The following is a 27,756-nucleotide window of genomic DNA, read 5'->3' on the forward strand; positions in this document are numbered from 1 at the left end:
TTTTCAGAATTTAATTCCAATATGTATGAAGATATGGACAGCTATTTTGAAGAAAACAAAAGACATTATGGTAGCTGTTACTGATTTCCTAGTGTCTGGTCTTGAAAGCCCTTAAGGCTCTCATTCTTGTGTTTTGATTGCTTTTATAACTATTTTTATGTGTATTAATTTATTGTGTGTGAAGGTAAGGACAACTATTTTTAAGAAAACAGGAGACATTCTGGTAGTCACTGCTGATTTCTTGCTGTATTTTTCTGAAATCCTGTGTTATTTGCATTGTTTTACTCTGCTCTACTTTGGTCTGTTTTGCTTTGGTTTGCTTTTCTGTGTTTTATTCTCTTTAAAGTAAAATTTTAAAAATTTTAAAAAACAAAAGAAAATGACTGAAATCAATGCCCATTTGACCCCAAACTTCTAGACAACTCATTATTTTTTTTATTTGTTTTTAACAAAAAGCTTGTATCACTAGGAAAAGACTAAATTATGACCAATAAATTGAAAACAACAATATGCCCTGGATGAAACTTTTATTGGTTCAGTTAAAATTAAAGGGTGAGATCTTTACCATGAGAAAAAGTCACCTGTACAAAGCAACTTATTTTTTATACACATGGACAAGCAGGATTTTACTTTTTAGCCCAATACTTTCAAAACTGATGTTTCATAGTTACACTAATCAAAATAGCTGACATGTTACAACCCTTGTGCTATGCAAAAGAAAGAAAAGCATTAACAGTAAATGATACAGTAAAGTGATTCCCTGCTGTACAGTGTTAGCTCACCTGTGGTATAAGTCTATCCAAGTGCTCAGCTCGGTTTCCATGAGAAGGGTGTGTAGATAACCACTCTGGCAACTTGGGGTGACCATAGAGGATGTCTGCAAACTCCATCTGCTGCCAAAACACTGAACTGGCTCTTACATCCACACAAGCCTAAAACCAAAATTAACAACAGCAAACACACGGTCAGCTTGCTCTAAGGACATTTATGTCACTACGTATTTTTGTTCAAAGGAGGAAATTAGAAGAATTTTTACTGGAAATAAGAAGGAGAATAGCTCCTAGATTTCCAAGAAGTGTCCCAGATGGGGTGGCCTACCACTACATATTTTCGAAACATTTTCCATCAGAATTTTAGTAAAAGCAGAATAGGTGTATGGCTTTAAAAAAGGAAAAGTTCAAACAGTGTTACAGAATTAAGAAACTATCACCCTCTGGTATCACTCCATCCCATGCAGCACTCATAATCTCATCCCCAAAGATAACCCACTATGTTCAGCATAAAATAAAATTTTCTAGCATTTTTAAGATCTTAACAGACAATCTGTTAATAAATTACACTAAATAAGTTTTATTCCAAATCTGTACCCACTAGAACAACTAGAAGACTTCAAGAAAATACATTTATTTTTTAATAGAAATCAAACTATCTACTTTTTCTCAATGTATGTGATAAATAATATATATAAGCCATTCAGAGTATCTCATAAATGTTTGTTATAGAACATTTCTTTTTTTTTTTTTTTTTTTTTTTTTTGTCTTTTTCCTTTTCATTGGTACCAGGGATTGAACTCACGACTGCCTGCTTGCAAGGCAGGCACTTAAGCCGCTGAGCTAAATCCCCAGCCCCTAGAACATTTCTTTAAGGCTACTTAGAAAACTACTAACTATAGTTACCCTAAAAGGGTAAATGAGGTATTTGGCGGTCAAGAGACAATAGGATACTTCTCAATTACATTAAAATATTTTATTAATCAATGGAATTTCTTTATATTTCTTAATTTACTCTTTCTACAAGAAGTATTAGGAAAATAAGTGACTATAATCATTTTACTTTGGATTAAAATGGAAAAAGAAATCACATTTTGGTATCAAAATCTTGAAATAGTGTGACCTTGGCATTCAAAAAGGCAAATATAAAACATCACATGCTATTTATAGCTAAACAACATCTGCACTGTTTCTTATCAAACATCATTAAAATGTCTTCAGGGCTCAGTGTGCAGTGCCTGCCTGGTAAATGAGAGGTCCTGAGTTTGACTCTTGGCTCTGCTCCTATCAAAAGAAATTTTTTTTCAAAGCTTGGAAAATAAAGGCAAAAATTACTTAAATGCAAAGGAATCCATGGTATTTATCGTACTATGAGCCAGAGATTTAGCTCAGCAGCATAAGGACCTACCATGCAAGCACATGGTCATGAGTTCGATCCCTGATACCAAAAAAAAAAGAAAAATCCTACTACACAGATATGGATGGACATGTATGTGTGTATATAAATAGGAGTAATGTGATAACTGCACATATCATACATCTATAATTCATGTTCTTCACATATAGGTATGTCTCTATACATGCAACATATATGTAATATATAATATAGATTATATATATACATACATGTAAGGATAATTAGTATTTATGGTTGAATTCCAAATACAGTAACATGTCCTTTAATATTCAAGGATCACCACAAGTACAAATAAAAGGTGAGACAAAAAAGATAATCTACAATAATTAATAAAAATGTATAATGACTTAAGAATTCCAATTAAAATCATATAAGTTTTGAAAGTATGACTTGCTGAGCATGGCGGTACATGCCTATAATCGCAGCACTTGGGAGGCTGAGGCAGGAGAATTGCCACAAGTTTGAGGCCAGCCTGGACTACATAGTAAGTTCAAGACTGGCCTTAACTACACAATCAGACTTGGTCTTAAACAACTAAAATAATTTAAAAAAAAAATTAGTGAGCTGTACAACACTGGATATGCACCTGTAAATAAGAAGACAATATCTAGGAATTCTGGGACACTTCAAGCATTCTCATTGTGAGTTATAGTAAAAGAGTCAGAAAGTACATTTAATAGTTGAAAATGTCTGAATCTTCCCTAAAATGCCAATACTCAAGTACAGGAAGGGCAGAGATCAATCAAATTCAACCACACCCTGACAAACAATTACCCACTACCAAAACTCAAAGACAAAATTCTAACCGAAACAAAAGGTAAGAGCTGCATCACACACACAAAAGTCTATATAATTATCACTTTTTTTTTCCTTTTTGTGATAGTAGGAATTGAACTCAGGGCCTCTGCACCAAGCTATATCCCCCACCAGATTTTATTTTGAGACACAGTCTCACAAGGTTGATAAATTGCCCGTGCCTGTTTGTAGTTGAGTCCTGCCTCAGCCTTCCAGAGTGCTGGGATTACAGACATGTGCTACTTTGCATGGCTGACTACCAGCAGATTTTTTTCAGCCGAAAGCATGCAGCTCAGAAAAGACTGTACTCATTTCACTGACTAGACTCACCTTATAGGAATTGCTACAGGGAGCGAACAGCTAAACTGAAATTAAAAGCTAATAACCACTTAACAGTTTACCCCAGCACAGTGGGGCAGATGTCCTTCCAACCAGCAGATTCTGTTCACATGAGATGCATGCATATGTCTGTTTCACATCACCTATCTTTCGCATACTTTTTATTTAGAATGTTGCCTTTGATGTTTGTTTCCAATGAAATCTAGTAAGTTCTGCTTATTTTCTTTTACTAATTTGTTTATTTCTGAAAAATAACCTATATTTTGTGCTACAATCTATAAAAACATATCATAAGTACATTAGATATAATTTTTAGACTTCTCCAGAACTCAGTGATGTTCTTTCACAATTGAAATGGACACATTTGGGAGAGTGAGACTGAACTGAAAGCACCAACAAGGATCTGCGAAAGAGGAAACTGCGAAAGGGAGAAACATTACCATATCTGAGAGGAAAAGTCTGGTATGAGATGGAGAGACAAAAAGACAACTCCTTATTGTCAACTATTCTTCCTACAGAAATGATAGAACTTGAAAGATGAAACTAAAAAAACTCTAACAGTGGTCAGTGATCATAATAATTCTGCGGGTGGTACAGACAGTTGAACAACATCTAACAAGCTATCCTGTAATCAAGAAAGAAAAATAACATTACTATAAAATATTTATGCACCATCTGGACCAAACAATATTGAATTTGTATTTTATTTACCAAAACAAGGGGCTTCAGAAAGGTATTTATAATTTAGATTAAGTCCAATAAATCAAAGAATTGAAAAATCTGAAATAGCAAAACACCAATCAGCAGGCGGGCCTGGCAACTGGCCAGAGAATAATCCAGGTGACCGGCTTCTCCTCACCACCATATCACGAAACCAGAAACCAGTCTGGCTGGACCAATCTAGGTAAATGGCTCCTCCCCACCACATGAGTAGGACCAGGCAACTGGGGGAATTGAAGCTACACAGTAGGACCCTGCCTAGGGTACACACAACGGATAGGCAGGATTAGCAGAGCAGACCCAAAGCAGGGCAGAAAGTACCAAAGTACTTAGGATGTCATATCTGTTGTAATCAACTCTTCGCCTTTCCATAACAATACTGGGTAACAAACTAATCGCAGCCAAAAACCAAAGGCCTAACCAATATCCTACTTTTAATTGGGAAGATATTACAGGACTTCCAAAGAAGACAATAGTCAAACCAGAAGATATGATCTTGGGACACACACAAACAAGACCCACCTACACACAGAAGACATCCCTGAAGAACAGACTTCTCCTAGAGAGGATCTGATACTAATGATATAGCTACCTATTATAAAAATTTACAAGGATCAACACAGAAAACAAAATAAAAAAAGTTTGAAATAGAAAATGACACAATGTTGAAGCAAAATGCAATCTCATACACACAGTCTACCCAAAGTAAGTCCAAGAGACATCAAGAAAGAGGCAAATGCAAGACACACAGCCAAAATTTCTGAAACGATAACAACCAAAGAAAAGAAACAAATCCATAAGGCTATCCAGGAAATTGGATCAGAAAATATTTCTCAGGAAAAAAAAAAAAAAATGACCATAATGAAGGAACTGCTCAGCAAATTTAGGGTAGACATATATTTAAAAAGAAAAATAGAGGAATATAGGAAAATGATGGAAACCTTGAATGAACAATATAGGAACAAAACAGAATGCATGAAACAGATAAAATATATCCAAGAAATTAAAAATTCCATTGAAAGCTAGTGATCAAAAAAGGAAAATCTCTTAAAAATAATAAGGGAAAAAGAAATAACAATTCAACAGCTGCAAGACTATCCAGAGAAAAATAAGACTGACAGGTTCAATGAAAAAGCAGACATACAAATACTATTTTCAGAAGTAATAGCAGAAAATTTCCCAAACCTGGGAACAGAATCTAACATGCAGATAAATGAGGCATATGAACTTGAGACAGCCATAACCAAAATAAATCTATACTCAACTATATAATGAAGAGCCCAGAAATTCAGCAAAAGAACTGAATATTAACAAGAGAGAAAAGAAACAGATCACTTACAAAGCAAAAACTATCAAAATCAAAGCAGATTTCTCAATATGAACCATCAAGTCAAGAAGAGTATGGCATGAAGTACTTCAGGTCCTAAATGAAAATAATTTCCAACCCAGATTGAGGCATGCTGTAAAATATCTTTCAAAATTAATGGAGAAATAAGATGCTTTCATGGCAAAGAACAACTGAAGAAATTCATGACCACTACACAAACCCTGGAAAGAATATTGAAAGATACAGACATAAAAATGACCACAATTCCAAAAACAACAACGAAAACAAACCAGTAAGCAGGGCAAGCAATTAAACAGAAGAGGGAAAGCAGGGAACCAAGAGCAGAAAAATAACATGCCAAAGATAAGCAAATACACATTAGTTACAACCATCAATGTAGATAACCTCAATTCACCAATAAAACAGAGTGGCAGAAATGGATCAAGAAACAACAATATTAAAAAAAAAAAAACATACTTAACTCAAAAAGAAATTCATAGACTGAAGCTCAAAGGATGGAAAACAATCCCAGAAAAGAATGCAAAAGAATCCCAAAAAAGAGTAAACAGGAAGATGGTGGCTTGATAGGTAGCAGGACAGAGAGCCTCTCTGAGAAAAACAACTCAGACACTAGAATTTAACAACATGGAGAAGACCAGATGAAAGGAGAGGGATTCTCACGACCCAGGAAGAAACTGAGGAAAAATAAAAAGAAAGAAAGGAAGGAAAAACATGGATGAAAGTCTGGAACCAGACGTGCTCACTGGGACCGGTCCTGCATTGTGCTGGGCGCGTCCTGGAGTCAGATGATTCACGGTTGCACTGAAGCCACAGCCACCAAAATTGGAAGTTGGTGAGTCTGAGGCCCTCGACCGGAGGACATGGCGCAGCGCAGAGTGTAGCCAAGGTGGAGAGCTGCAGTAATTCGTGGTGAGTGCTGGAAATAGGGTCCCGCGGCAGGCATGGCCAGCTGGAGGCTATATTGGAGTTGGGTATGATGGGCCTGAACCCAGAACTGCAGTGGCATCAGTCAGCTGCCCCTGGCCCAGAGATGACTGGTGGGATCTGCTTGGGCTGTCCTGAGCCTGTGACATCCACACAGCACAGACTAACGTGCTGAAGGCACTTGCCAGTTGACTGGCTCAGAGAAGACGGGCTAGCCTGCATCGTCTTGAATGCACCTCAGATAACAGTAAACTGAAGAAGGCAGCAAACCCCCAGCCAACACGTTTTAGAAAAACTGTAAGCAATATGAAAAGGGCCTGAGCCCCCCACCATACACCTGTCTGAAAGTAACCAGAAACATGACAAGAGAAAGAAATAAGAAAAACCCTCCAGCCACTGACCCTGGGAAAGTAAGTCCAGGGGAGGTAAATACAGAAGAGATTCAGGGCAGACATCATGCAATATCAGCCACAGCTTCAGCGGATATAAAGAAATACCTTCGTGACCTCATAGACGAACTTAAAACTGAATTCTAATCCAAGTAAGGCAAGATATAAAAAGATTAATAAAAGAAATGCTAGGCCTCTCTCAAGAAGACACAGATGGAGTAATGGTGGAACACAGAAAAAGGAGAGAAACTTTTAATGAAGAATATAAACAAAATCTAGAATACATGAAACAGATCCAAAGAGATTACCAGGAAATTAAAAACTCCATTGAAAGCTGGCAAAATTCCTTGACAGAAACTAAAGTTAGCCTTTCAAAATTTGAAGATAGATTTGCAATGTGTGATCCTGAAAGAAAAGACCTCTTAAAAATAACAAGGAACCAAGAAGTAACAATACAAAGTTAGAAAATGACAAGAGGATTTATAATTTAAGGAAAAAAAAAAAAAAAAAAAAAACGTGAGCGAAGAAGCAGGAGTAACCACAAATGAATTACACAGGCTATTCACAGAAATAATTAAGGAACTTCCTAAGCATAGGAAAAAGAAATGATATCCAGATAAATGAGGCATACAGAACACCAACCAACTACAACCAAAACAGATCTACACCCAGACATATAATAATCAAGATCCCAGAAATTCACCACAAGAACAGAATACTAAAAGTGGTCAGAGAAAAGAAACAGATTACCTATAAAGAAAAATCCATCAAAATAACAACAGACTTCTCAACACAAACAAATCAAGAAGAGCTTGGAATGAAGTAATCCAATACCTGGAAGAAAATAATCTCCAACTCAGATTGATGTACCCTGAAAAACTCTCTCTCAAAATTAATGGAGAAACAAGATGTTTCCATGACAAGGAGGAACTGTGGGAGTTCGTGACCACCAATCCAACCCTACAAATAATACTGATGGACATTCTAGAGAAAGATAGAAAAAAATACCAGGATTCCAGCAACCGTGATAGAGAGCCTCAATGAATGGAGCAGACAGTGGAATGAAGGAGAAAAGTGGACAAATAATAGCAGAAAAATAGAACAGAGATGAGGCAGAGAAGGTTGGCTATAATCTCTAATATAGATGGCCTTGATACACTAACAAAAAGAAATACAAGCAAAGTAGATGAGGAGATAGGATCCACTGAGATGCTCTGAATAAGAAATATAATCAACCTGAAAGAGGGTTAATAAACTGAAAGTCAAAGATGAGAAAACAATGCTCTATGTGACAGGGAACCAGAGAGAAATAGGGACAACTCTTCCAGCAGCTGCAGATAGGTTGGAAAGTCATTTCACTTTTGTGCAGTGGAGAACTACTCAGCTATAAGAAAGGAGAACCTAGAGGCTTTAGTAAGTAAAGGAATACAGCTCAAGATCAAGCTCAGGGGTATAAAGGTTCAGCACCACTCAGATAGATAATGGGTTTCCCCCCTAATCTAAAAACTAAAGGAGTTAGTGAGACCCAAAATATACAAAGCACCCAGAGAAAGGGAAAGGGGAGGAATTGTCTAAAAAAGGAAGGCAGAGGACATTGTGAATAGTGTATCAGGTTTTAAAAGCCACATTAGTCTTATCGCTCTGTTTAGCTTGATTTTATTCTTTTCCAGTCTGTCTACTCATACTAGATTTGAGGGCACAGACAGCTATCCGCAAAATAGTAAGATATACTATGGTAACTATCCTTAATTTCCTATTAACTTAAACTGAAGCCCTGTATTACTTACATTGTCTTACTATGACTGATCTTATCTGAAGCTGGTTTGTTAGACCGCTGTTTAGCCTCAACTGATTTCATTCGAATTTGGTATGCTTGATAGTATCAAGTCTAAGAGTAGAGGCAACTACTCTGAAGATGACAAGATGCAATAAGATACTCATTCCAAAAAAAAAAAGAAAAAAAAAAAAGATACTCATTCCAGTTTGATTATTAACTGCTTTTGAAGTCCTACAATATCTCCAAAAGTTGTGTTTTATTAAAATTGCTATATAATGCTACATTCAATTATATTATGCCTGATGATGTAAACAATTCTATTGAAAATAACAAGAGACAGCATAGTAACTACTGTAGATCACCTAGTATTGTGGTTTTATATGTCTTTTTCGTTTCATGTTTTCCTAGGAATTTGTTTTGTTGTCTTGTTTTGATCTGTTTTTCCCTATAATACAGGAAAGATAGGTATACATGTAGAAAGTCACACATGTGGAGAATTTCTAAACAGTTTATGGGGACAGATTATATAATGCATGATGTAATGAACAGATACTCTGAAGAAGAGATACTAAGATACCCAGTGCTAATTCTGTAGCATTATGATATAAAATCTAGCAATACTATCATTCACTGTTCAGAGTGATATTAGCTTAGTCTCATGTTTCATTTCAACATACATAAAGATATGGGCAGCTACTTCGAAGAGAATGAGACACAATGGCAGCCATTGTTGTCTTCCCTATTGTCTGGTCTTGAAGATCTAAAAAGCCTTCATCATCCTGTTCTGATTAGTTCAATACTATAATGTTCAGTATGTATTCACTATGTGTGAAGATGTGGACAACTATTTGGAAGAAAACAAGACACAATAAGATAGACAGTGACGATATCCACTGGCCTCGCTTTGAAATCTGTGTTCCTTAAAATTGTTTCTTTATGATCTGTTTTGTTCTGTCTAATTTTGCCCTCTTTAAAATAAAAAAGAAATCCCAGAAAAAAAGCAGGGGTAGCTATTCTGTTTGCAGACAATGTGAACTTCAAACCAAAAATGATCAAGAGATGAAGGTCACTACATACTTGTTAGCAGAAAAATTGAAGAGGAAGAGATATTAATCGTAAATATATATGCACCAAATATGGACACACCTAGTACATTAGTATTAATACAAATATTAATAAAAAATTATATAAGTAATAACACACTTGTAATGTGGGACCTTTACAATTTACAATAATGATGCAATTACAATAATAATACTCCATTATCACAAAGAGATAGATAAACTAGACAAAAAATCAACAAAAGAAAAATCAAAGTTCAACCAAACTTGTGAACAAGTGGACCTTCTAGATGTTTACAGTGTTCCACCCAACAATATCAGAATACATTGTTCTCACATGGGATGTTCTCTAAAATAGACCACATACTAGCACACAAAACATGCTTAAGTAAATACAAAGGAACTGAAACCATGCCATAGTGCCATAAAGTTGGAAATGAATGTCAAAACAAACCACAAAAACTCCATAAACACATAGAAATTAAGTAACACACTTCCAAACAACAATCGGTCACAGATGCAATTAAAGAAGAAATTAAACAATATCTATGCTTAAATGAAAATGCAGATACAAAATACCAGAACCTATGGAATGCAATGAAAGCAGGCCTAAGAGGAAATTTATAATGATAAATTCCATATTGAGAAATGAGAACAAGCACCAAAAAACAACCTAATGTTGCACCTAAATATTCTAGAAAAAGAAGAGCAAGTCAAGCCCACCCCCGATACTAGGAAGAAAATTTAAAAGATCAGAGCAGAAATTAAACCAACTAAGAGTAAGAAAAAAATTTTTTTAAATTAATTGATTGAAAATTAAATTAATTGATTGAAACATTAACTAAATGAAGAGTTAGCTTTTTGAAACAGTAAGTAAAATGGATAAACCCCTAGCCAAACTTATCAGGAAAAGAAAAGAAAAAATTCAAATTCATCCAATTAGGAATGAAAACAGTAAAATCACTGCAGATCCTATGGAAATTCAGAAGATTATCAATATCTGCTTGGAAAAACTTTAGTCACACAGGATGAAAAACACAGAAGAAATGAAGATTCCTAGATACATATGAATTACCAAAGCTGAATCAAGGAAGATAAAAGAAGTTTGAATAACCCAGTATCAGTTAATGAAATTGAAAACATAATTATAAACTTACCAACAAAGAAAAGCCCAGGTCTTAATGGATTCACTGATAAATTCTACAACAAGTTTAGAGAAGATTTAATGCCAATACTCCTCAAATGTTTTAATGAAACTGAAAGAGAAGCAATACTCACTAAGTCATTCTTGTAAGCAAGTGTTACCCTGATTCAAAAACTACAGAAAGATCTAACCAAAAAAGAGAACCACAAGCCAACTGCCCAAATGCACATAAAAGCAAAAATCCTCAATATGATATTAGCAAACAGAATGTAGCAAATCATTAAGAAGATTATACATCATGCTTTATCCCAGAAATGCAGAAATAGTTCAACATATGCAAATCAATAAATGTAATACACCATATCAACAAAGCTAAAGACAAAAATTACATGATGATCGCAATAGATGAAGAAAAAGCTTTTCATAAAGTCCAACACTAATTTATGATAAAAACTCTATAGAAAAAAAAATACATAGTCTTTACTTCAATCTGATAAAAGCCACTTATGGCAAACTAAGAGCCAACATCATACTAAATGGACAAAAACTGAAAGCTTTCAACTTAAAATCAGAAAAAAAACAAGAATGCTCACTATCACCACTCCTATTCAAGATAGTTATGGAAACATTAGCCAGTGTAATTAGACAGACAAAAGGAATTAGGATAGGAAAGGAAAACATTAAATTTTGATTATTTACAGATGACATAATTCTCTACATAGAAGACCCCAAAAACTCCACCCAAAGACTTTAAGATTTAATAATGAAATTCAGTAGCATGGCTGAATACAAAATCAACACTCAAAAATCAATAACATTTCTGTAAACAAACAACAAACTCATTGAGAGAAATTAGGGAAACAATAGCTTTCATAATAGCATACAAAATATGAAATACTTAGGAATCAATCTAAAAGCAGTAAAAGGTCTACACACTGAAAATTATAGTACTCTGTAAAAGATTGAAGAGGATATCAGAAAATGGAAAAATATTCTTTGCTCATGGATAGGAAGAATCAACATAGTGAAAATGGTCACACATCAAAAACTATTATACAGATTTAATGCAATCCTGAACAAAATATCATTAGCATACTTCCTAAAAAGAAAACATTCCTAAAATTCATTTGGAAACAGAAGAGACCTAGAACAGCAAAGGCATATCTGGGCAACAAAGGCAAGGCAGGAGACATCACAATCTCTGACTTAAAATTATACTACAAAGCTACTGTGATAAAATCAGCATGACACTGGCAAAAAAACAAATCTGACAATTAGTGGATTAGACTAGAAGATGCAAGACACAACTATAAATACTGGGCCATCTTATCTTTGACAAAAGGACCAAACAAATGGTGCTGGAAAACTGTCTCTCTACACACCAAAAACTAAAACTAGACCAATGCCTATCAACATGCACTAAATCAAAATGGATTACAGATCTAAATATTAAAATAGAAACACTAAATCTACTGGAAGAGAAAGTAAGTACAAATCTTGAGGACATAGGTATAGGTATAGAGTTCATAAACAAAATCCAAAGTGCATGGGAAATACTTTAAAGAATCAACTGGGATCTCATCTTATTAAAAAGCTTTTGTAATAAAAAAAAAACTCCAACAGAGTGAAAAGACACTCCATAAAGTAAGAAAAAATTTAGCCAATTTTCCCGCAGACTAGGAAATATAAAGAACTGAAAAAAATCAGAATCCCCAAATTTGAAGACCCAACCCAAAAACAGGCATTCTGAGATAAATACATACTTCTCAGATGAAGAAATATAAATGTATTTGTATTGTATTTATTGACAAATAAATACATGAAAAAATGTTAAACATCATTCATCATTTGAGAGATGCAATTAAAAGAACACCGAAATTCCACCTCCCAAAAGAATGGCTATCATCAAAAAATCAACCAATAACAAATGCTGGAAGGGCTGTTGCAGGGGAGTGCAGACTAGAGGGATCAATTTGGAAATCAGTATGGAGATTCCTCAAAAAACTAGGATTAGAAGTCCCATTGGATCCAGCTATTGTTCTACTGAGTATCTTCCCAGAATTAAAAACATCATACCACAGTGATAAATGTGCCTCTACATCGATAACAGCACAATTTGTAATAAATAGTTAGATCTTAGAAACAATCCATCAACTGAAGAAAGGCTTAAAAAGATGTATTTTTATATAACGGAGTACTCGCCAGCCATAAAGAAGGATAAACTTGAGGCTTTTATAGGTAAACGGATGCAACTTGAGACCACACTCATAAGTAAAATAATTCAGTCACATGTGTGAACACCATATTGCCTCCCTGACGTGAGACACTGAAAGAGTAAATAATGTCTAAAATGTACAATAAATATTGTGAAATGGGAAGAAACCATTTAAAAGGAAAAAGGAACTAGGATGGGGGAAAGGCAGAAGGAAGGAAGGGAAAAGGGAGAAAAACACAAGTTATCTATACTACTAGTGTCTCTTACTTCATTGAAAAGGAAGGCTTGTGCTAATATCGATTAGAGAATTTTTTTATACCTGTATCTTATCCTCTAAGTAACTACTTTGAAGATGACAATATGCAATGTATTAACTATTGTTATTTTGTTATGAAATTCTGTTTTGCCTTTTCTTCAATATAATAAAAAGAAAATATTGAAAGAAAAAAACCAAACATGAAACAGGACAGCCATCATCCAAGTCTCCACCATTATGTTTAATGGGTAGACATTTTATCAAAATTATACCACCCCAGAAAAAAAGAAAGAGTCAACATGATAGTTTAAAAGTATGTAGTTCAAAGAAAAACAGTAATTCAACACAAACATTTTGGAGACTAGATTCTACTGTCCAGACTGTAACACTGTGCTGTGTATTCAATGTTTTAAAGTACACCATACAGAGAAAAAGTATTGAATAAATTTGATAAAATTGACATTTTTATATTTACTGTTATATTATAAAAATTAATGAAAAGCATGCAATTTTGGTTAGCCTGTATTTAAATACATAATTGGACTGATAAGTGGTTAATTAACAACATGAAATACATAAAAGCCACAGCTCAGTGATATACATAAAACCCACATATTTAGAATACTCTAGGATTGCAATGGTATGTAAGGGACTTTTATCTCCAATATGAGGTTTAAAGGACACACAATTAATAATCATTATACTTAAATATATTTTCAAGACATCCACATTACAAAATGATATAAATTCTGGCATCAAAAATCTAAAATGAACAAAGATGTAGAGTTGGATGTTAATTGAATATTAGCTTCAAATAGGTTATAATATGCATATGATGTTCTTAATAAACCTCATGGAAACCACAAAGCACAAATATTTAGAAGAATCACAAAAATCAATCAATCAATCAATGTACTTCACTATAAGAAAACATCAAATTGCAAAGGAAAACAGCAAGAGAGGAAGACAACTAACAGTCAAAAAGACAAAAAACAACAAAGTAATAGGTTTTTACTTATCAATAATTAACTTGGATATAAATGGATGAAAATATCCAATAAAAAGAGAAAGCAAATAGATTTTTAAAAATAAAATGTCACTATATGCTGTTTACAATAGAACCACCTCATTTTTTACGACACACAGACTGGATGAAAAAGATATTCAAGAAAAACAGAAGCCAAAAGAAAGCAAAGTAGCTATACATATATCAGACAAAATATACTTTAAGCCAAAAAGTATAAAGAGACAAAAGATTAATTCATCGAGAGCAAATAACAATTATAAACAGCATATCTAAATATATAAAATAAAAATTAAAGGATATGAAGGAAGAGACAAATTGCAATATAACAATGATGGGGAAATTCAACACTTTCACATCCAACTGTGAACAGATCACACACAAAGAGAATAATACAAAAATATCAAACTAGAACAACACTTCAGATCAAATGAATCTAACAGACACACACAAACATTTTATCCAACTGCAACTGAACGCAGCTGTTTTCAACACATTCTCTAGGATGGCTCAAATATTAGGACACAAAACAAACCTCAACAAACTTGGGAAGGCTGATTGTATTGAGTGTCTTTTCCGACCATGTTATAGAATTAAAAATTAATACTAGTAGGAACTTTGGAAAATTCAAAACACATGGAAATTAACTAAAATATTCCTGAACAAGAAAATCAGTAAATGAAGACACCAAAAAATAAATTTCAAAAAGCTTGAAACAAACAAAAATAGAAATACAATACATTTATAGGAGACAGAAAAACAGTTCTAACAGTTAGACTTACTGTACAAAACATGCATACCAAAAAGACCTCAAAATAAACAACCTAATGTTATACCTGACAGAACTACAAAAAGAAAAAAACGTGTACAGATAGCAGAAGTAAAAAAATAGTACCAAAGCAGAAATAAGTGAAACAAACACTAGAAAAACAATACAAAAGATCATTAAAAGTAAGTTGGCTTTTTTGAAGTAATAAGATGTAAACCTTTACCTAGAATAAGAAAAACATAAATAAAATGCGTGAAATCAGATATGAAAGAAACATTACATGAATGTACAAAAATAAAAAGGATTATAAGAGACTACTGTGAACAACTAAAAGCCAACAAATCAGATAACAAGAAATGTATATATTTCTAAACACATGCAACTTACCAAGACTGAGTCATGAAGAAAAAAATATGAACAGATCAATAATATAAGGAGACTGAATCAATAATAAAAAGTCTCCTCCCATTGGCTGAATTCTACCAAATATTCAAAGAACTAACGCCAGTCCTTATCACACTTTTCTAAAAATAATCATATAAGAGGGATTATGTGCAAATTCCTTTTATAAAGTTAACATTACTCATATCAAAGCTATAAAAGGCCATTTCAAGAAAATTACAGATCAATATCCTTGATGAACACAGAGGCAAACATGATCAACAAAATACCGTCAAACTGAATATACTAGGAAGATCTTCTATCCTGATCAAATGAGATTTATCTGATGGCTCAATATATACAAATCAGTGAACGTAATACATCACATTAATAGAATGAAGAACAAAAACATGACATAATTAAATGCAGAAAAAGCAAATGACAAAACCCAACATCTTTTCATGATAAAAAGACCTTTCACCAATCTAAATGAAAATGCTTTTACACAATAAAGGCAATATATAAGAAGCCTACGGCTAACATTATACTCAACAGTGAAAAGGGGAAAGCTTTCCCTGTAAGATTAGGAACAAGACACAAATATCTAAACACACCATTTGTATTCAACATAGTACTAAGTCTTGGTCAGGCAAGAAAAAGAAACAAGGCATCCAAATCAGAAGGAAAAAAAATGTTATCTTTACAAATGATGTAAACTTATATGTAGAAGACTCTAAGGGGCACACACATCTGCACACTGTTAAAACTAACACATTTAGTACAAACAGCCAATTGGTACATAAAAAAGTGTTCAGCATCTTTGGCCATTAGAGAAATGTGAATCAAAACAACACTGAGATTCCATCTTACTCCAGAAAGAATGGCTATGAAGAACTCAAAAAACAACAAATACTAGCAAGGTTGTCGAAAAAAGGAGCTGTTAACACATTGTTGATGGGAATGTAAACTAGTGTAACCACTATGAAGGTCAGTGCAGTCATTCCTCAAAAAAGTAAAACTACAGATTTCATTTAATTAAACTGTACCTCTTCTGGGTATCTTCCATATGGGGGGGCCGCTGAGTGGCAGGTGAGTGAACTCCTTGAGTATAGTGAGTATAGAGCAAAGCCAGTCCAGGGAACACGAAATGCCACAGGCAAATCATGTAAATAAATTGACCTCTAGCTCAGCTGCGTATCAGCAGGTGTCATTCTTAGCAAAACATAGACTTTGTACTATCAACCTCATCATACACTTCCCACCGTATATGCATAAATAAAGACCTTGGGACCGTAGTGTCTATGCCTCTTCATGAGGGGGCCATGTCCCATTCAGTTCAGCTTTCCTTTTCTGTGTGTCTTGTCTTTTCTTAATTTCCTATCACCCCTTCTCAGGTTCCCACCAACCATGTGGGATGTGGCACTTGGTGAAATTCACAGATGCCATATTACAGTGATACATGCATGCCCATGTTTATAGCAACACAATCCACAATAGTTCAACCATGGAAGCAGCCTATATGCCCAACAGATGAATGGACGGAGTGGTATACATACTCAATAGGGTACTACCCACCATCAAGAAGGATAAATTTGAGTCATTTGTAGAAAAATGCATGCATCTTGACACCATAATGCAAAGTGAAGTAAGTCATAAACAGAAGGTTAAATATCATGTGGGTTCTCTTATACAAAACACCGAAGTATAGATAATTAAAAGAGCAAAATAAGAGATGATTAAAAAATAGAGAAAAACTCTACAGAGATAGGAAGGGGATCACTGATGGGAGAGGTGACAGCAGGCAGGAAGGGGCAATAAAAGGATCAAGATGGGACATGTCTATGCATGAATCCCCTATGATAAATGTATTGATTATGTGTCACAAACGTATACTAGTAAGCAATTTGGTGAAGTTGAGGTTACAAAACCAACACACAAAACCAACATGTGCACTAACAATAGAAAATCTGAAAAAAAAAATAAAGGAAAAAAATTGATGAATATCAAAAAAATAAACAAGAGATAAAAGACTTATAAACTGAAAACTATAAGACCGAATTTAAAGACAACTCTAATAAGTGAAAAGTCAAACCCCATTCATGAATTAAAAGACTTAACGATGTTAAAATCTTCATATCATCAAAAGTGATCTATAGATTCAATGCAATCCTTATCAAAATCCTAATAGCATTTTTACAGAAACAGAAAAAAATTCTGGGTGAAGCATTCATGGGATGAAATCACTGACAGCTGTGTTGCCAATGCACTATGAGGAAAGCACCATTGCTGGACATGAGAGACTGGAACCACAGAGTCTACAGGAAATAGAGCTACAAGAAATTCAGGCCAGAATCTGGGATCTGGAGAGTTATGACAATGTTTCAAAAGAAGATGACCTGACTATATTTGAATACATGTAGATTTTTGTACATGAATATAGAATGCTGTACATGAAAAAATACAACATTCCACAGAGGCTGGGGATTTAGCTCAGTGGCTTAAGTGCCTGCCTGGTAAGTGCAAGGTCGTGAGTTCAATCCCCGATACCAAAAAAAAAAAAAGACTCAAAATACAACATTCCTGAAAACCAGTCCTATTTTGTCTTCTGGATCAAAAATTCAATATAAAGCCATCCTTTTTATTGGGGAAAAATAGTAGCATAATAACAATCATTAACCAGAACAGAACACAGAGCCCCAAAATAAAAACACCCACATCTAGCTCTTCAACAAAGGTATCAAGTATATACAATCGTACAACAAATGGTGCTAGGAAACTGGATATCCACATTCAAATAAGAATGAAACTGGACCCTCATGCCATATTTTTTAAAAACACCTAAAAATGGATGGAAGAGCTAACTATATGAATTAAATATGAAAAGAAAACAGAAAGATAGCTTCACAATATTGATCTTGGCAATAATTTCTTGGATATGACACCAAATATCTGGACAACAGCAGCAGAAGTAGATAAATGGGACTATTATCAAACTACAAATCTTCCGTAGAGCAAAGAACAGCATTAATACAGTAAAAAACCAACCCATGAAATATGTAAAAACATTTTTATATATTTGACAAAGAATACCTAAATATTATGAGTTTCTAAATATATTAAGGAATACCCACAACTCAATAGCAAAAATAATCATTCAATTAAAATGGGTGAAGGACATGAATAAACATCCCCCAAAACTGACACACAAATAATCAACAAAAATATGAAAAGTATTTAGTATCACTGATCATCAGGAAAATCAAAATCAAAATTATAATGAGATATTACCTCACATTTGTAAGGATGGCAATCATAAAATTTCTTTTTTAAATAAAGCCAAGAATGGGAAGAAACTAGAAACCTTGAATACTGCCTGTGGAAATGTAAAATGGTGTAGCATCTATGGAAAACAGTATGGAAGATATTCAAAAAAAATTAAAAATACAACTGCCATGTTTCAGCTATTCAACTTCTAGGTATTTATCCAAGAGTTGAAAACATGATCTCAAAGAAAGATATGCTCTCACACATTCACTGCCACATTATTCATAAGAGCCAAGAGGTGGAAACAATTTAAATGGTCATCAACAGATGAAAAATTAAGAAAATGTAGTACACAGTATAAACATATAACAAAATATTATTCAGCCTTAGCAAACAAGGAAATCCCTCCATATGCAACAGCATGGATGAACTTTGAGGACATTAAGGTAAGTTACATATGCCAATCACAAAAAGACAAATACTGCATGATTCAGTTTATGGCAGGTATTGAAAATAGTCAAATCCATAGAAACAGACTAGAACAGTGTTCGTAAGGACTAGAAATAACACATTAACAGAGAGCTGCTAAGCAATGGTCATAAAACCTTAGTTATATAAAATGATTAAGTTCTGCAGGCCAGCTGAACAATATTGTTCCCTTAGTTAACACTGTCTTACACACTTAAAAATTTAAGTGAGTTAGCTAGGTGTAGCGGCCCACGTTTGTAATCCCAACACTCAGGAGGCTGAGGCAAAAAAATCACAAGTCTGGGCTACACACAAAGACTCAGTCTCAAATCGAAAAGTAAAAATAAAAATAAATAATAAATTTATCTCATGTTTTTGCCATAAGAGAAAAAGTGATAATTATACACTGAAAATATTTTTAAATAATTAAAAAATAGTTTATCATAAGCTTAATTCCTTTGTCTCAATAAAAACTGCAAATATAAGAAACTCATATTTACAAAGCATCTGTATGTGCATAGAGAAAGGATAACGCTCTAAGTAACCTTCTCTTCTTACTACAAAACTAGTGATGACAACTAGCCAGAGGGGAAAAAACCAGGAAGGATATGTTAGTGAAACATGCTGATCTTAAAATACTTTTTGAGGCAACAAGCTGAGATAATGGAATGACTAGAGAAAGATCTGGCTTCAAAATAAGTCACTTGTTTTATTTATTTATTTATATGACACCATATGTGAGGTACATTTAACACATTAATTCACTTATTAATTCATTTAATCCACAAAACACCTTGTAAGATAAGTACTATTCTTCCCTGCATTTTATAAAGCAAATGAGGAAATGAAGGACCATATTGAAATAACTTCCCAAAGATCACAAAGTTAATGGCGGGGCCAATTTGAACTCAAGTAAGTCTAGTGCAAGAGTTTGTACCTTTGGGTCAAAAACTCTTTATCTCCAAGGGCCTCAGGTTCATCTATAACACTAAAATTATAGCAGTAAAAATAATGGCCAATGTGATAACTCTTGCAAAGTAGACGGTCCAGAACTGAGACTACAGAGGACACTATTTCTACTCCCTCCTTTCCCTAGTGAACTATCGGAGGACTACTGTAATTACAGTATGTTTGGTCATAAATGATGATGTCATAGATTTATAAGTAAAGAAGGCTCTAGTTTAATCCAGACTACAATTAACAATATGCATGGATATGCATTAAGGGAATAACAAAAGAATTCACTAATATTCAATTAGAAACTCAGTGAGCTACAACATTCATAAAGAGTACAGCAGCATAAAACTGCCCTTATAATCTGAACATTTCCCCATGCTAAAACAACTCCAGAAAAAAATATACAGACAGAACCACACCAAGCTGAAACCTGGCTGTATCCAACCCGTAGTCAAAATGTTTATTAGAAATTAAAGATGAAAAGTGTGCCTAAATTTTCTCTAACAAAGTAGTTACTATTCATAAGATTGGAACAATTTTGTATGCTTGTATCAGGTGACCTGAAGAACTCTTGAAGATCACCATGTAAAATATCAACCTTAGTTCTATTCCTATCACCATGTTTTGAAGGTCTATATCGTTATTGTTTTGGGGCTCTTTGCTATTGTTATTTATTTGTCTTTTTTGTGTCTTAATTTTCTAGTAATCTGTTTTGTTTTCCCTCTAATTCAGAAAGGATAGGTATTACATGTGAGACTTACACATGCCTAGAACTTCTCCTAAACAGTTTATAAGAATTGATTATTTTATGTGTGATGAAATGAACAGCTAATTTAAAGAAAAACAAACATGATATCATTGCTGATTCTATATCACCATGCTGTGAAATCCAGTAATGCTTCTATTCTTTGTTCAGAGTGGTTTTAGTCTGTTTTGTATTGTTTAATTTCAACATACATTTAGGTATGGACAGCTATTTTGAAGAGAACAAAAGACATTATGGCAGCCATTTTTAATTTTAATATTGTCTGGTTTTGAAGGCCTGTAACACCTTCATTACTCTGTTCTAATCAGTTTTATACTATTTTGTTTTGTATGAATTTGTTGTGTGTGACGATATAGACAACCATTTAGAAGAAAACAAGGGATATTACGGTAGCCACTGTAGATTTCCTGTTGCCTTGCTTTGAAATCTGTGTCACTTACATTGTTTTCTTCTGATCTGCTTGGTTCTGTTTTGTTATGTTTCGTTTTACCCTTTTTTTAAATAAATAAAAAATAATAATAAATGAATTTTCTCTATTCACTAGACTGTGTAACAAAATACCTACCAACTATCACACCCTGCAAGAGGTCAATCCTTCTATTAACAATTCTGAATCTTTTGCCGGGGGGTGAGGGAGGATGACCACAAGGTATTCCTGTGTAGTCCAGGCTGAGTCTTGACCCCACTATGTAGCCCAGCCTGGTCTTGAACTCACAACAATCCTCCTGCCTCAGCATCCCAAGTGCTAGGATTACAGGCATGCACCACCACACCCAGAAATTCTGAATTTTTTTTGAATGGCATTAATACCTTACACGTGTCCCTGTCATTGTGGCACTCTTCCCTGTATTCCACGCAAACAAGTAGCCAGTGAAATCATCATCTGAGCCAACACTTTTACAAAGGGCTAAGACAGAAGGTAGTTGGACTCCTATAGGAAGAAAAATACACTGAACTGTATAAGTCAAAACTTAAGGGGACCAAAACATATAAAAGTTAAATTATTTAGAAGCAGTACTGTAGAAGATCAAAATCATTTCCAGCAGTTAAAATAAAAAAAGTTCCATGACAGAAATGAATGTACCTCTATGTGCAGCAGGAAAAACCACTGCCAAATTACTCCTCTATTGCTGTTCCATCTATAAATGAGGATAATAATAATGCCTAAGTTTCACAGGCTTGTAATGAAGATTATGAGATTAACATACCTAACACACTGAAAGTAAGGCCCAGCACATGGGAAATGTCACTTATAGTACTATTGTAACCACCACTGGTCCCTCCTCACTGTCCTCACCACCCACAGTAAACCAATCCATTTCGGTCTCACAAACCACCACAACTTCATCATTTTCCAACACAGCTGAAGGTATCTGTTAAAACTCACTTCTGTAGCTCATTTCCTCTCTAAACATTTTTCCAGTCAATTTAAAACTTCTCATCCAAATGAATGTACGTAACATAGTTTTAGGATGGTTTCAGCTAAACATTCTTAATATATGTCAATCCTCCTCACTAAAAAAGAAAAACAAAAATCTGATTCATTTAAAAAAAACTATGTATGTTTCAACACAGAAGATAAATGGAAAACATTTTACATAAATTTATTCATTTATTTTTTTTATTTATTTAAAAAAAGGGTAAAACTAAACATAACAAAACATAATTTTAATGTAAAAGTTTTATACAGTCTTTCTGGATCTTTTCGCCGCTGTCATATTAGTTCACCAATCAATATAGGAAGTTTTAAATACATTTTCATGGGGATATATTTTTCTCTATCTTTAGGTAGAGTTTTATCACATGACTCTATACTTAGGAGCTCAAATTACAGCAACTTTAAGTGAATACTCATTACTTTGAATGATAAAATGAGGTTCAAAATAAGATGTTAGACATAATGTGTGTTTTATGAAAGATATTTCACAACACTTATTAAGTGAAATGTTCTCCTTAACTGGTTTTTCTTCTTAAGTGAATAAGCTAAGAAACTAAAATGGCAATGCAAATAAAACTCAGTAGTGGTTTCCTGCTATGAAGGCACAAGCTAACCTGGGAAACAAAAGCCAGGAGTCTTGCTGCTAACTAGATATGTTACTCGATAAACCATACCATCTTTTTTGGACTCTCGTTTCCTTACATATAAAAGGAGAAGGTGGATTAAATTAACTCCAATATTCCTTCCTGCTCCAAAACTATGAGTCTGTAATCTAGTATTTTACATAAAGTTTAGAGTTTTAAATTTTCTCCTCTTTCTGCAAGGGAAATCAATTGTGTGTGTGACCTAACTCCTCACTAGATGGTGCTATTGGCTTATTTACTGGCATGCAATTTTCTGGCTCATTTTGGATTTTATTATATAACTACAAATCTAGGGCCAAAGAACCAGGAGTTGGGTCCAACAGGCACAAATTCTCATCCCCAATGAATTCAAGAGGTAGCATCTTGCAATAGGCTCAAACTCCAAAAACCAGATACACCAGGAAGACACTTCTGAGAAGTAGTCAATTATTAAAGCCTCTAAATACTAACAATAAAGCTACCTGCCATAGGCAATTTACAAGCATCAATCCAGGAATTAAAATTTAATAAATAAAAATAAAAAATGACACGATACTTAAACAAGATGTAGCCCCAGACCTGCAGCTCACCAAAGGTAAACCCAGGAAGAGATGAAGTGGTAACAACAGAAGTGACAAAACAGATGAGTAAGGCTGTAGAAAACATCAAATTAGAAATAATTTTTCAGAAAAGTACGAAGATGGTGTCCATAGTAAAAGACATGCTTAGTGACTGTAGAGTAGATACAGATGAAAAGCAAAGAAGCTTAGGAAAATGATGGAAGCCAAGAACACCCAAGATAGGAAATAAATAGAAGCCATAAAATGAATTCAAGCAGAAATTCAAGAGATTAAAAATTTCACTGAACGTATACGAAGCAGAATGAGTGAATGTGAGAATATAATTTCCGATACAGAAGACAGGTCTGTGATTGCAGTCAGTGATCATGAAAAGAAAAATTTCTTACAAAATAGTAAGAGAATATGAGAAATAAATCCAGCAGCTGTTAAATAATTCAAAGAAGAATAACATAAAATTGATTGGAGTCAAGTAAAAAGGAGATACTACAAATGACATTAAAACTTCTGTTCATAGATGTCATTGCAGAGAACTTCCAAGAGGGAAAAAGAATTTCACATCCAGATAACTGAGGCATATAAAACTCCATTATCCATAATCAAAAAAAACTACACCAAGGCATATAATAGTCAAAATTTCAGAAATTAAAAACAAGAACAGAACATTAACAGATATTAAAGAAAAGAAATAAATCACCTATAATGTAAAGCCCATAAGAATCACAGCAGACTTCCCAACATAAACCCCTCAAGTCAAGGAGATCTTGAAGTATTTGGAACACTAAAAAAAGATAACCTCCAGCCCAGATTGATGTACCCTGCAAAGTTATCTTTCAAAACTGATGGAATAGGCCAATTTCCCTGATAAACATATATGCAAAAGTCCTCAGTAAGATACTGGCCAACAGAAAGCAGCAAAACTTCAAGAATATTATACACCCATGACCGAGTAGGATTCATCCCAGGGACACAGAGATGATTCAACATACACAGATCGGAGGAGCTGGGCGGATCCGGAGTGCCTGCAGAAGCCCCTTCCTTTGTCTGAAGGACTGAATATTTCTGCAAGCAGGGAGGGATCGCAGGTTCCTGAGGCACCTCAGCCTGTGGTGAGGGCCCAGCACAGTCTGCCCAAATCTCAGACTGTTCCGGACCCCCCAGGCTTCTGGGTGCAGTGAAGTGGAGCAGTGGGTTAGAGGCCACTACAGCCGCCTCCCCATCCCGGCTACACTTGGAGGTCTGCTGAGCTCCCGACAGATGGGCGGGCCTACACTACCCCCCCCCCCCCCCGAGCCCAGCCGCGCCTAGCCATCTGCATGCAGAGGAGGAGCTGGGCGGATCTGGAGTGCCTGCAGAAGCCCCTTCCTTTGTCTGCAGGACTGTGGATATCTCTGCAAGCAGGGAGGGATCACAGGCTCCTGAGGCACTGCGGCCTGTGGTGAGTACCCTAACCCGGCTGCGATTGAAGAGCTGTGGATCTTCCAAGGGGCAGGTGGGCGCACAGTGTCCCTGAGGCCCAGCTTGTCTGGAACTGCAGAGCTCTGAACAAGCAGAGGAGGGCCATTGGTTCTGCAGGCCCAATGGCTTGGGGTAGCGTGGTGCCAGAGTCTCAGTAGCTACAAACATAGAAGGGGATTTTCAACAGATCCTGAGGAAGCTTTCAAATAACACTTGAAACACAGAAATATAGGAAAATGACAAAACGAAAGACCAAATTACAACCTCAAACCTCCAGCCCATCTCAGGAAACCCTAGGAGGAATGTATTTAGAAGAAAATATACCCCATCCACCTCATATATCAGACACAATAGCTACTGAAGTTGACAAGCAACTCCAGGAAGCTTTAAAGAAATTCAAACTCGAAATAATATCCCAGATAAAAGAAGAAATGATAAAAGAAATGAAAGAGATTCTAAATATATCTAAAGAAAACACAGATAAAAAATTGGAGGAACTAAACAAAAAGATAGAATCCCTAGACGAGCAATATAAGAAACAAACAGAATACATAATGCAGATGCACAGAGATATACAGGAAATAAAAAACTCCACTGAAAGTTGTAAAAACCGCCTTAATGAAAGTGAAGATAGAATTTCAGACCTTGAAGACAGGATCGCAGCTAGTGAACAGGAAAGGAAAGATCTTTTAAAAATAACAAGGAATCAGGAAACAACAATTCAACAACTGCAAGAAGATGCAAAGAAGAATAACATAAGAATGATAGGGATTAATGAAAAAGAAGGAGACAACATAAAGGATATCAAGAGGATATTTAGAGAAGTAATAGCCGAAAATTTCCCAAGCATGAGATCAGAAACTGACATCAGGATCAGTGAAGCATATAGAACTCCAAATAGTCATAACCAATATAAAACTACACCCAGACATATAATAATCACCATCCCAGAAATCCAACACAAGAATAGATTATTAAAAGCTGTCAGAGAGAAAAGACAGATCACTTATAAAGGAAAACCTATCAGAATCACAGCAGACTTCTCAGCACAAACAATAAAGTCAAGAAGAGCATCGAGTGAAGTATTAGATCCTAAAGCAAAATGATTTCCAACCTAGACTGATATATCCTGCAAAACTATCATTTAAAATAGATGGTGAAATACGATACTTCCATGACAAAGAACAGCTGAAGAACTTCATGAACACCAAACCAACCCTGCAAAAAATATTGAAAGACAGTTTAGATACACAAAGGAAAAAACCTCTAAGCAAAGCAAGTAATTAAACAGAACAGAAAGATAAAGATGCAACAGCAGAGAGATAAGATTCCTACAATTAACCAACATTTAACAGTAATAACCATTAATGTAAATGGTCTCAATGCACCAACCAAAAGAAACAGACTAGCAGAATGGATCAAGAAACAAAATCCAACCATATGCTGTTTACAGGAAACCCATCTAACCCAGAAGGATACTCACAGACTGAAAGTCAAAGGATGGAAAACAATTCTTCATGCAGCAGGAATCCAAAAAAAGGCAGGAGTAGCCATTCTGTTTGCAGACAACGTGAACTTTAAACCAACAATGACCATAAAGGATAAAGAAGGTCACTACACACTCGTAAGGGGAAAACTCCAAGAGGAAGAGATAACTATCTTAAATATATACGCACCAAACTCCAGAGCACCCAGTTATATAAAACAATTATTAACAGAAATGAAAACTCAAATTATCAGTAACACAATTATAACAGGAGAACTTAATACGCCATTGACACCAAGGGACAGATCAACCAGACAGAAAATGAGCAAAGAAATAACAGAACAGAATCATACCTGTGAACAAATGGGTTTGATAAGACATATACAGAATGTTCCACCCAACAACATCAGAATACACATTCTTCTCAGCAGTACATGGATCATTTTCTAAAATAGACCATATATTAGCTCACAGAACATATTTAAACAAGTGCAAAAGAGCTGAAATCATCCCTTGCATGTTATCGGATCATAGCGCTCTGAAATTAGAAATTAATGATAAAAGATACTGCAAAAATCCCACAAACACATGGAAACTGAAAAACACACTCTTGAGTAATCAGTGGGTCACAGAAGAAATTAAAGAAGAAATCAAACAATACCTAAAAGAAAATGAAAATGCAGATACAACTTACCGGAATCTGTGGGATGCAATGAAAGCCGTCCTGAGAGGAAAATTTATTGCACTGAGTTCCCACATCAGGAAAACAGAACGAATACAAATAAATAACTTGATGCTACACCTCAAACAGCTAGAAAAAGAAGAGCAAGTCAAGCCCAAAGCCAAAAGAAGAGAGGAAATTATAAAAATCAGAGCAGAAATCAATGCAATAGAGACTAAGAAAACAATCCAAAGAATCAACAAATCAAAGAGTTGGTTCTTTGAAAGAATAAATAAAATCGATAAGCCCCTAGCCAACCTTATTTAAAAAAGGAAAGAAAAAGCTAAAATTCATGCAATAAGAAATGAAAAAGGAGAAATCACTACAGACCCAATAGAAATACAGAAGATCATCAACACCTATTTCGAAAACCTCTACTCTCAAAAGTTTGACAACACAGAAGAAATAGACAGATTCTTAGAAGCATATGAATTGCCAAAGCTAGATCAAGAGGATGTAAAACTGTTGAATAACCCAATCTCAGTTACTGAAATTGAAAATGTAATTAAGTCCTTACCCACCAAGAAGAGCCCAGGCCCAGATGGATTCACTGCAGAATTCTACAAGAAATACAAAGAAGACCTAATGCCGACACTCCTCAAACTCTTCAATTAAATTGAAAGGGAAGCAATCCTTCCTAAGTCATTCCTGGAAGCAAATATTACTCT

General features: G+C 34.7%; 1 protein-coding gene across 6 annotated transcripts in view; it reads right to left on the reverse strand.

Annotated features, from left to right (window-relative positions):
- Positions 1-27,756, reverse strand: part of Oma1 (OMA1 zinc metallopeptidase) — a 98,562-nt gene that overhangs the window by 30,162 nt on the left and 40,644 nt on the right. For 5 of the 6 annotated variants that reach the window (XM_063236580.1, XM_013146230.3, XM_003464051.4 and 2 more), the window contains one exon: positions 783-932. The exons of the other annotated variant lie outside the window; for it this stretch is intronic. In XM_063236580.1, coding sequence (XP_063092650.1) covers positions 783-932 — 150 coding nt within the window. The remainder of the gene's footprint in view (positions 1-782; positions 933-27,756) is intronic. 6 annotated transcript variants of the gene reach the window in all.

This window comes from Cavia porcellus, unplaced genomic scaffold (genome assembly GCF_034190915.1).
Source record: "Cavia porcellus strain 051 isolate PalLab524CR breed Dunkin Hartley unplaced genomic scaffold, mCavPor4.1 scaffold_25, whole genome shotgun sequence".
NCBI classification, from domain to species: Eukaryota; Metazoa; Chordata; class Mammalia; order Rodentia; family Caviidae; genus Cavia; species Cavia porcellus.